Source organism: Emys orbicularis, chromosome 7 (assembly GCF_028017835.1).
Source record: "Emys orbicularis isolate rEmyOrb1 chromosome 7, rEmyOrb1.hap1, whole genome shotgun sequence".
Taxonomy (NCBI): Eukaryota; Metazoa; Chordata; order Testudines; family Emydidae; genus Emys; species Emys orbicularis.
The window spans coordinates 75,104,755-75,116,050 of NC_088689.1; the positions used below are offsets into that span (position 1 = coordinate 75,104,755).

General features: G+C 44.4%; 1 protein-coding gene across 1 annotated transcript; it reads left to right on the plus strand.

Moving 5' to 3' along the window:
* The first annotated feature begins 1,239 nt into the window (after positions 1–1,239).
* On the plus strand, positions 1,240–10,629 carry BLOC1S2 (biogenesis of lysosomal organelles complex 1 subunit 2). Its single transcript, XM_065407575.1, has 5 exons — positions 1,240–1,364; positions 2,967–3,083; positions 6,120–6,239; positions 8,904–9,008; positions 9,575–10,629. Exons 1-5 carry the CDS (start codon positions 1,307–1,309, stop codon positions 9,604–9,606), a joined length of 432 nt encoding a protein of 143 aa, XP_065263647.1. The 5' UTR covers positions 1,240–1,306; the 3' UTR covers positions 9,607–10,629.
* Positions 10,630–11,296: the final 667 nt, after the last annotated feature.

The following is an 11,296-nucleotide window of genomic DNA, read 5'->3' on the forward strand; positions in this document are numbered from 1 at the left end:
CTTGAGTGTAAAGCACCACTTCACTCGACCTACAGACTTTTGTGTGTGGGCCTGACTCAGGTTAGAACAGGGGTTCTCAAACTGGGGGTCGGGACCCCTCAGGGGGTCACAAGGTTCTTACATGGGGGGGTCACGAGCTGTCAGCCTCCACCCCAAACCCCGCTTTGCATCCAGCATTTATAATGGTGTTAAATGTATAAAGAAGTGTTTTTAATTTATAAGGGGGGGCCGGACTCAGAGGCTTGCTATGTGAAAGGGGTCACCAGTACAAAAGTTTGAGTACCACTGGGTTAGAGGCAACACTGGAGTTACAGCTCGAGCTAGTGCTGCAGCAAAGACAACCCTTAGTGTCTAAAGATAAGCATGTGCTAGTCATAATATGTGGCAGGCAGAGAGCACTTGTCAAGATCACAGTTGAACCCAATGGGGAACTAGCCATGCTAACACCACAAAATATGAATGCTTCTGTTTTTCACTTTCAGATAAGGAAGGGCCCCTGCTAGATCTGAAACCACAATTCCTGGCTTTTCACTTCCTCAGCAGCTTTGAATTGTTGGTACAAATGTTGGTGTTTACTAGGTTTGTTTAAATAACTAAACAATGTTGTCTGATACTTAGAATTGTTTGTGATTAGTCTTCTTGCTTTTAAAGTTATTATAAAAACATTTTAAAATGTGTTGTTTGCTGGAAAAAGACACTTTTTAGTATTGCAGGGGCATTAATTAACATGTTCATAGCTATTTATATTACCGTCTGGCCCCAACTGAGATCAGGCATTGTGCTAGGTGCTGTACAGGTGGGTAGAAAAAGGTCAGTAGAGCCTGGTTGGTGATGGTTTTAACACCGCCACGTGTCACATCAACCGCGCCTCCATCTAAGCTGGGCATTAGGGCACCGCCAGGGTCGTTGAAGGAACACAGCCAGCAGCGTGGTTCCCTCCACCAGCATGAGGTGGAGCTTTCTTCGGGGTGAGCCCCATAGGGAATGGAAATAAAGCTTTCGGTGGTTTTAAAATGGTCTGGCAGGAGGCGTGCCCTACCACAGCCCCCTCACACCAGGGGGACATTAGCATCCCCGGCACGGGGGACTAGGCTCCCGGCACCTGAGGCCCCGCCCAGGACAACCAGGGCCCCTCCGGTCGCCAGTGCCACCCACGTGCGCAGAAGGACGTGTGACAGCCGTGTCTGTGCGCAAGCGCTATGCTCCCGCGCCTGCGCAGTAGGGAGCAGGGGCGGGGCCGCGCTCGGCGAGTTCGGGGGAACGCGGAAGCGGCCGGGATTTGTCTATCGGAGGGGGGCCTGTCGTCATGGCAACCGCCGCCGCTGCCGAGGGTCCGCCGGAGGCCCGGGTGCAAGTAGCCAAACGTAAGGGAGAGGCCGGGGGGAGCCTAAGACCCGCGCCCCCTCCCCGACCTGAGACCCCGCCCCAAGCTGGGGGCCTGGAGCTGTGACCCCCGGGTGCCGCGCTGCTAATGTGCCCCCGCCTCCCAAGGGGGCCCTGGGCCCAGCTGGCCTCTAGACCCTGAGCGGAGCCCCTGGCAGGCTGGTGCTGTTGCCCTAGGAGGGGTCTCAGGGGTTCGGCCCCTGCCCCAGGAGACCCCGCAGAGTTGGGGTCTGGTCCCCCCCGCACACCCCAGGCTACGAGGGGGGCCAGAGCTCCCATCCCAAAGGGACCCGCATTTGTCCATTGGCCTTAGTGACTCCTGACGTGGGAACGGGGCACCCCCCCCCAGAGCTCTCAGTTCACCCGTCACCTGTGGCAGGTGTGAGCCAACTGGGTGGCATCGCTCTGTGGCCAAAAGACCAGGGTCTCCATCCCCTAACCGAGCAGGGGTTGTTTCAACGGTGATGGGCTGCGGTGCTGGCTTGGCTGATTGTCCTTCACTAGGCTGAGTTAGTCTTATTCCCCACACGCCGCGCACCCACTGTCATACACAATGTTAAACCTTCCAGAAGTGGGTGATGGCACCAGGCTTCTGTCACAGGCAGCTGGTGCTGTTTCTCTCTGTGTCTCACATGTGACTTGCTGCAGCCTTTATTTGGCAAATATTCCTTGCTTACAACGACACTGAGAAGGATGAAGCATCAAGAGGGAGAGGAAAATGTTTTCACTTAGATGGGCAGCCTATGGTTTTGTCATGAAAAGCTATTCCAGGCTAATAAGACTATCAGTTCTTTGCAGAAGGAACTGATGCTTACTAACCGCTTATATAGCATGCAAATTATCATCACACTATTCCAAACATAGAGTAAGTCTGGTTCCCTGCTCCAAAATGCATATTGCCTATGGGCTTGATCCTGCAGTATGCCAAGTTCTTCCAGGAGTTGCTAAGTGCCCTCAGCCCCTAGGTAAGTCAGTTGGAGTTATGGGTGCTTGGGCATATCTCAGGATCAAGCCATGTAAAGAAAATACAAGCAAATACAGAGCAGAAGAAAACTACTCCAATGAAGCAGTGGAGAGATTATTTGTGGGAAGAACAGGAGGAATGTTACAAAGGGATTTGAAGGAGAAGAAAAAGTTTAGTGGACAGGACTGGGGGAATGTTGCAGCACCTTCTGAAGGGGACATAGAGAACAGTTCTCAATCAGTGATCAAAGATGAAAAAAAATGACAGTAGGCACAGCCAATAGAAATGATCAGACTCAAAGATCTTTCCTGAAATCATTGTCTTCACATCATCTAATCTTTGCCAACGTTAATTTTTGCCTTTGTAATAATAAGGTAAACTGGAGAGGCCTACCCCTGAAATAGATAAAATATTTATTGATTTAAAATCAAGCTGTTAAATCAACTATGCTATTTTACAGATAACTTTGTGGGTTAATTGTTTATTAATCTAAAATGTACACCCTATGTTGAATATAAATGTAACAAAAAGATCTGTGTTGTTTTTACGATCTTTTGTGTACTTCAATATTTGACTAATTTTCCCTTACCGCTGTACTGTTCATTTATAACCTGATTAGAGGATCCTGCTGTGGAGACAGCGGAGGAAGCTAAGGAACCAGCAGAAGCAGATATCAATGAGCTTTGTAAGGATATGTTTAACAAAATGGCCACTTACTTAACAGGTGAACTGACAGGTAAGGCAAACTGTGAAACTAACAAACCTGGCTAGCATGGAAATAAACTGTTTAAAAAAAGAAATATGCTGCTTAGTGTTTTAGGGCTTGTCTACACAGGGACACTCAGGAAAAGTAATCTGAATTAATTAAGGTGTGAATTAAAAGGGGATTAGTTAAACTGCATTCAGCCCCTGCGTGGGCAGAATTAAAGTGGCCTTAATATAATTTGGTGGTTTTATGTACACAAGCAATTAGACCATGGCAAGCTGGGGTGTGAATCCACCTTGCACTAGCCTGCCCCAATCTAACTGTCCACATGCACCCTGCTGATGTGCCTTAATAGTTCATTAATGTTCTTTGAGCTAGTCCCATTTCAAAGAGGACGAGATCAAAGTGCTCTAGCGAACTGTTAACGCATGTCAGCAGTCAGTGGGGTCACACGGGCAGTTAGATGGCTGCCACTTGGATCATGTGTTGAGATAGAACATCAGAGCATCTGAATGAAAAGCTAAAGAGGACCCCAGATTGATGTGCCTTTTTATCTTTCAAAAAGTTTTTAGTGTGGTACTGAATCAGGTTAACTATTTCTTCTTCTGAGAGCTTGTCTGTACGAACACTTAATTTGTGGCAAGGTGAGGTGTAAATCTATTTCTCTGTAGCCTGCCATGCACTAAGTGCCTGCATGGACACTGCTGCCACGTGCTAAAAGTTCCCTAGTGTGCTTTAATCTATTCCCTAACTCTGTACGCATCTATGCTAAAATGTAGCTCCTACTGATGTAACTCGCCCACTTCACCGACTTAATAACTCCACCTCCACAAGAGGCATAGTGCTTAGGTCGATGTAGTTAGGTCGATGCAGTGTCAGTGTAGACACTGCGTTGCTTACATCGACCGTTGCTGCCTTTCGAAAGCTATCCCACAATGCCCCATGCTGACAGCCAAATCGGTACAAGCGCTCCTGGTGAGGACGTGCACTGCCAACACAAGGAGCGTAGTGTGGACATGCAAAAGCGATTTAATTACTGTGGTGGCTGTATGTCGACATAATTTAGGTCCACTTAATATTGTAATGTAGGCTGGTCCTAAGTGTTCACATAGACAAGCCCTCAGTGGGGAGGGAACAGATGTAGAGCAAGAGGGACCTATAAACATGCTGTAGCTTCATGACTGGACCAAAGCTGACTTTGGAACTGAGCTGGGCTGCCATTCTCCTGTGACAAGTATAACTCACCTCCATAGGTGGGGGAAGTAAAGGCCATGTAGTGGAACCACAGCTGTCCCCTTTAAGAACAGCAGGAAGCTGCAGCAAAGACTACCTGGGAAGGGCTCCTGCAGGGAAGACTGAAATCAAGGTCACCCCAACTAGGAGTAGCCTGCTAAGGCAGGAGAAAGACCCTGACATCAGGGGAGTTTGGAAGTCAAAGCTAGAAGGCTGAGCTCCAGCTAGGTAAAGCCTGAGAGTGGTCACCGAATGGGGACACAGCTCCAGGAAAGAGGGCTGGGGATTCCCTAGCTAAGGGGAAGAGAGACACTGAACTGGGGTTGGGGCCTGAAGTACCAGTGTGTACCGAGAGGACTGAATAAATTGGACTCAAGAAGGGGAGTGCTTACATTACCTTTGGACTAGGAGTGTGGAGTTTATTTAAGAGGCCCCTGAAGCAGGAGTGACAGAGACAGGTGCCATGAAATGATCTTTGACAACAAGGGGGTGCTCAGTTGGCGGCTCACTCTGTTATAGGGATCTCTACAGCTGCTCCATGTTACTGAATGGAACAAGTACTGTGTGTATGCGGCAGAGCCAACATCCCATGAAGCATGCTGAAATGGGTTACTGTTCTCATTAGCTGCAGTTGAGAGAATAGAAATTGCTGGTTCAGGGTGTTGGCTCTGTAGCACCGGCAACTTTATGTAAATTGCATTTGTGCTAAAGTTGTTAAGCCACAAATAGCCTGGTGGCATGTTGTTGGCAAGCCACCCATTTTGTCCAAAGTATATCACATCAGCAGACTTTGAAAGAACCTCTGTCATTTCATACTGCCTGTGGCCCTGACTCAATAAGGCACTTAAACACCTCTGTCTATCTTAGGGACTTATCTGGCCCCCATTCCTGTAGTATCTGAGCACCTCACTATTTTTTTTGTATTTTCCTCCCAGGACCCATGTAAGGTTAGGTAGCTATTATCCCCATTTTGCAACTAGGGAATTGAAACGTAGAGAGACTAAGTGACTTGCCTAATGTCGTATAGGAAGTTCATGGCAGAGCAGGGACCCCAATCCCCCGAGTCCTAGGCTAATGCTCTAACTACTGGACCATCCTTCCTTTCTAATGGTGCTCTGTTAAATCAAAGCCTATATGCGAACTAACAGAGGTAAGGTTAACACAGAAGTCTTACCTCTTATGTTTTCCAACTTTTTTCAGCTTAATTTTTCCCTTATTATTTTTCTCTACAAAAATGCAAAACCAAAAACAGTGTAATGAGCTGGCTGGTGTCTTAAGCCCTGATCCTGCAGGCTGTTGCATTCAGGCTAGGGTAACCAGATAGCAACTGTGAAAAAACTGGACAGGGGTGGAGGGTAATAGACACCTATATAAGAAAAAGTCCCAAAAAACGGGACTGTCCCTTTAAAAACGGGACATCTGGTCACCCTAATTCAGGCAGACCACCATCCCTACATGAAGCCCCATTGACTTCTGTGGGGCTTTGTGTTCCTGCATGCAGATCAACTTTCAGGATCAAGACCTTTAGCTTTGTAAATAGAAACTTTTTTCTGCCAGAATGATAGGTATTGTAGAAATGTATAAAATAAGCCCATGTTTTTTACTGAATATGCTACATATTTATTCTTGAGTCCATCTGATATTCCAATCTGCAATATTTGATCTCCTCGTTTTTAGGGAGCATCTTGCTAAGAGCCATATTATTGAATGAGATATTCTAAGCTATATTCAGCTGTCACCTTGAACTCTTCAGCTCTGAACAGTGCGCACGTAGATTCCAAACTCTGCTAGTTGTTTTTATAAAGGTGTAAATATTTTCTCTTTTTTCTAAAGCCACCAGTGAAGACTACAAACTCCTGGAAAATATGAACAAGCTGACTAGCTTGAAATATCTGGAAATGAAAGATATTGCTGTAAACATTAGTCGAAACCTGAAGGACCTAAATCAAAAATGTAAGTAAAAACGAGTCAGGAATGACTCTAGTAAATGGATGTTACACAGTAAACGAAGCATCTAGGGGCCTATAGTTCAAATTCCCATTAACTTTCGAAGGAGAGAAGACTCTGTAAAGGCTGTATGTGCCTAGAATATGTGATAAGTGTAGAATAAGTTTCATTTGAAGCTGATGGTTAAATGAATGGAGCTCCCTGAATAGTACTAATCCTCCTCCCTTTGCTTTTGTATGGGAGACAAGGATGGTTTTGTGGTTAGTTAGCAGAAGTGAAGCCAGGAACCCTGGGTTGTATTCCCAGCTCTGTCAGAGTCCCACTGTGGCGTTGGGCAGGTTAGTGTCTGATCCAACTTAAAGTCAATAGAAAGACTCCACTAATTTTGAGGGAGAGTTTGTTCAGGTCCATAAGCTGTGTCCATCACTGTCCCCATCTGTACATTAGGGACAATAATATTTATCTACATCAACAGTGGCATGGGGATAAAGAGGTTTAATCCACCAAAATACTTTGCCCTTCCTTAGTATTATTGTCTCAACTAGTTATTTTAGCTGCTTAGTTTATGCACAGGAGAAGGTAAAGGAAAAAATGGAAGATGTGATTAGGTTAAATAGTGATTTGTAACCTAAAGGAAACTGTTCTAGACATATTGGCGCTTTCTGTCATCATTGTTAGTGCCCTACCAAATTCATGGTCCATTTCATGGGCATAGGATTTTTAAAATACTAAACTTCATGATTTCAGCTATTTAAATCTGAAATATCACAGTGTTGTAATTGTGGGGTCCTGACCCAAAAAGGAGTTGTGTGGGGGTCACAAGGTTATTGTAGGGGGGGTGTGGTTCTGCTACCCTTACTTCTCGCTGCTGCTGGTGACAGCTCTGCCTTCAGAGCTGGGCTCCCAGCCAGCAAACGCTCTCCAGCTGCCCAGCTCTGAAGGCAGAGCCGTCACCAGCAGCAGCACAGAAGTAAGGATGGCATAGTATGGTATTGCCACCCTTACTTCTGCGCTGCTGCCTGCAGAGCTGGGCCCTCAGTCAGCAGCTGCCATTCTCCAGTCGCCCAGCTCTGAAGGCAGCAGCACAGAAGTAAGGGTGGCATAGTATGGCATTGCCACCCTTACTTCTCTGCTGCTGCTGGCAGGGCACTGCCTTCAGAGCTGGGCGATTGGCCAACAGCTGCTGCTGTCTGGCCACCCAGCTCTGAAGGCAGCGGAGAAACAAGGGTGGCAATACCATGATCCCCCCTAAAATAACCTTGTGACCCCCCCACACACACACAACTCCCTTTTGGGTCATGACCCCCAATTTGAGAAACTCTGATCTCCTCTGTGAAATCAGTATATAGTTTAGGGTAAAAACACACAAAAGACCAGATTTCACAGTCTGACTTGTTTTTCATTGCCATGAATTTGGTAGGACCCTAATCATTGTGAATATCCTGGCCCAGGATCAGTGTTCCCTCTAATTTTTTACATCCATGTGCAGAATGAATTTTATGTGCACCAATATGAGGTGATGTGTGACACATCACCTCCATATTGGTGCACATAACAAAATTCATGTGGTGGGGCCAAGGGGTTTGGAATGTGGGAGGGGGCTCAGGGCTGGGGCATGTCGGGGGGATGAGGGCTCTGGGATGAGGCCGGGGATGAGGGGTTCGGGAGGGGGCTCGGGGCAGAGGGTTGGCGTGCAGGGGGGTATGGACTTGGGTGGGGCCAAGGATGAGGGGTTTGGGGTGCAGGCTGCCCAGGGACTATGGTGGGAAGAGAGAGGACTCCCCCCAGCCCTCTCTTGCCACAGCAACACATGGCCGGGGGAAGAGGCGCCTCTCCCCACCACAGCAATTCCATACTGAGGCACCTCTCCCTGCTGCAGACCTGAGCCCCTCCGCTGGGCTTAATAGGCAGCTGCACATCTTAGAGCGAACTTAGCCCAGGATATGTACTTATCTACCTTTGGAGAGTCCTCTTTTTTTTTTTTTAAATTCAGTGCCTGTTTCTGTAAGAGTGAAAGTTTCTTTCTAAGATTGAGATGACGTTCTAGGAAGCATTAGTGGATTTTCAAAATCTGTGTTTGTGTAACTGTCAGTTATATACCTTCCATCACAGCTATGGGTTATGGCAATGAAATGTACATGTGATCTTGTTTTCCAAACACTGTAAAGCTTTGCAATTCAACATCAATACAGATAATGAATCAATTCTGCTTGATTACTGCTGAAAGCTGGAGATTTCTAGGATTTACATGCAAAATTGGTGATGAACATTGTGCAGCTGTCTGTCTTGTATACCATTTATAAAGCTATATACGATAGGTAATAAAATGCCTGTACAGTGAGTGAAGTAAATAGATTCTTCTTTCATTTTCATAACTGGGCTACATACTTAGTATATTTGCTTTCAGCTGATTAGAAACTGATTAAGAATTTAAAAAGATACTTGTATTGATTTAATTCTCACTGTATATTTTTTTTTGTGGGGAGTTTGAGAATAGTTAGATTTTTAAGTATAAAATAAAAATTTAACTCTAGACACTTGTTCTTTTTGTCATCTGTAAAATATACTGACCAAACAATGTCCTGCGAAGCTCTTTGTTTCAGCTCTGAACTGTTCCCTCTCAGTGAATTAGTAAGAATTGATTGGTCTGGTTTCCCCCCCCTTTTTAAGATGCTGGTCTTCAGCCGTATCTGGAACAAATCAACCTAATTGAAGAGCAAGTGGCAGCTCTTGAGCAGGCAGCCTACAAGCTGGATGCCTATTCGAAAAAGCTTGGTAACCATGTTCCTGTATTGTTACTATTGAGCAGGATAGCCTATTGTACAATGTACACAGAAGAAGCCAGGAGTAATTTTCATAGAGATTTAACTAGTCTGTGTTGGAACTCTGAAAATGCAGTATGGAATGTAGGAAACTGGGTAATAGAAATATACTGGGAAGAGCAAGAAGGGTATTATAACTTGGGTATATTAGAAGTAGCAGGCTTTATGCGAAGGCTGACTATAATGTGGGTAGTGTTGCAATATAATTATTAACACCACCTGATTCTGCAAGGCACTCAGGTAGCTGGTGCCTAAAGATGCAGATAGGTCCTCTTAAAAATTTCACCTAAGTAGGTTATGTTCATAAATCCTATTGATTTCCATGGGAGTTAGGTACTGAGTGGTATTTTTAAAAGCACCTGTTTGCAACTATATGTGCCTAAATACCTTTGAAAAACTGTCTCAAGTGCCTCTTGTCACTCTGAAGTCAAGGGGAATCTAGACTACGCATCAGTTTACAGGATTGGAGCCTTTAGTCCTCCTCTCAGTTCTAACAACCATTCTGCTTTTCTTCTGCAGAAGCAAAGTACAAAAAACTGGAGAAACGATGAAATTCTACAACAAAAGGACGCTTTTTCCTAAGATACGAGAATTGGGTCATGACTCAGATTGACTTGTCAAATTCCTAAGGTTTGAACTGCACCAAACATACAAGCTGTTATTCTGGAAGAGCCGTGTAGCCAGGGGGATGCCTTGGCTAAGGACTTGAGTGTAGCAGACATCAGACTAGTAATGTTGCTGTGTGTCTATTCCTTCTGAGGCTAGAAAACCTTCCCTTTTCTCAGAAGCCTGTTCTTTTACTGCCTCTGTTATTGAGCTGTAGTCAAAAGCTGAAATCTACTCTGAGCTTTTATGAGTTGCCCTAAGACAGTGTTCACATTTAATACTTCCTGAGCTCCATATGTCCTAGTAGAAAATGTCCTCCATAGCCTACCACTATATTCTCCTCTACAGCTGGAGGACCTGAAATTCCCCTTGTTCCACTGCTTCCTTTTCCTCACTTAGAGCCCTGTGTCTAGTATAAATATTCTTTCCATCTGTACTGTCTAGAGATCTGTTTTCAGAGGTGTGAGCATTGTTTTGGATCCTCTTAAATTTGTCTTGGTATCTAGATTTCCTGTTGAAAGGGGAATAATAGTTATAGCTTTACAGTTAAACTTTTCTCTATCGCAAATGTCTTGAAACTAACTCAGATTGTGTTTCTAAGAACTGATTTCTCATGCTTTATGCAAGTTTATCCTGTTAAAGTAGCGGAGAACAGAAGCATCTAACAGTCATTTTGATTTAGAGGTCACAGGAGAAGATGATATTTAAGACTAATTCTGTACTTTGATGAAATTCTTTGGAAGTTGATTAAGTTAAGCTACATTTGGAAAAAGGCACTTATTCTGGGATAAATTGTCAACTTATTCCAGAATAAGTCCATGTGTAGACAAGCCTTAAATAAATATGTAATGGGTTAGAAAAGGTAAGATCTTGCATTATGAAAACAAGTGGTGATTCATAATCAGTTTCATTGAGATATTTCCCCAATACTAGAAGATTGTATCTTGTCTAAATGATTTGTATAGACCTCTCTGCAAGTTATGGTACTTATTTGCCTTTTAGTTATCTAAAAAGCAACCTTTCAATGGATGGGACACTGAATATTTATGGTGTCACTGCTACATAGTGTAGGTATGAGATAGGAACCAAAGACTCATTATCTGAAAATAAAGTAGTTACATTTGTAACAATGGGATATGAACATCACAAGTAAAAGCCAGATCTATCATGAGTTTTAGTGAGGTGGTATTGGAGGGCAGACTAAGCTTCAGGACAAAGAGAATGCCCACAGAGACAATCAAAAGAGGGACTAACTATAACAAACTTGTCTTTCTACTACATTTATCAATTTCTTGTTGCACTTCTCCCTTTAGAATATTTGATCCTTGGTCTTCTATGTGTACCCCATTAAGGAGAATTAAGTTGTATTCAGTTTATAACTAATCGAAGGGTTGTGGACTTAGCACAATCAGGTCTCAGGCCCTGGTGTGCTACCCTAAGATATTATACTAGAAGAGCATTTCCCCATGGGGGAAAAAAAAAAAAAGAGCATTTCACTGTAGTTATTACAGATGGATTTCTTTATATATGATAAAAAAGGTTGACACAATCTTGAAAATGTTTTTTAAAAATAAATAAATAAGCTTTCAGATTAGGAACTGAATGCTGAAGTTTGCCCTGAAGGTGTTTTAGGTT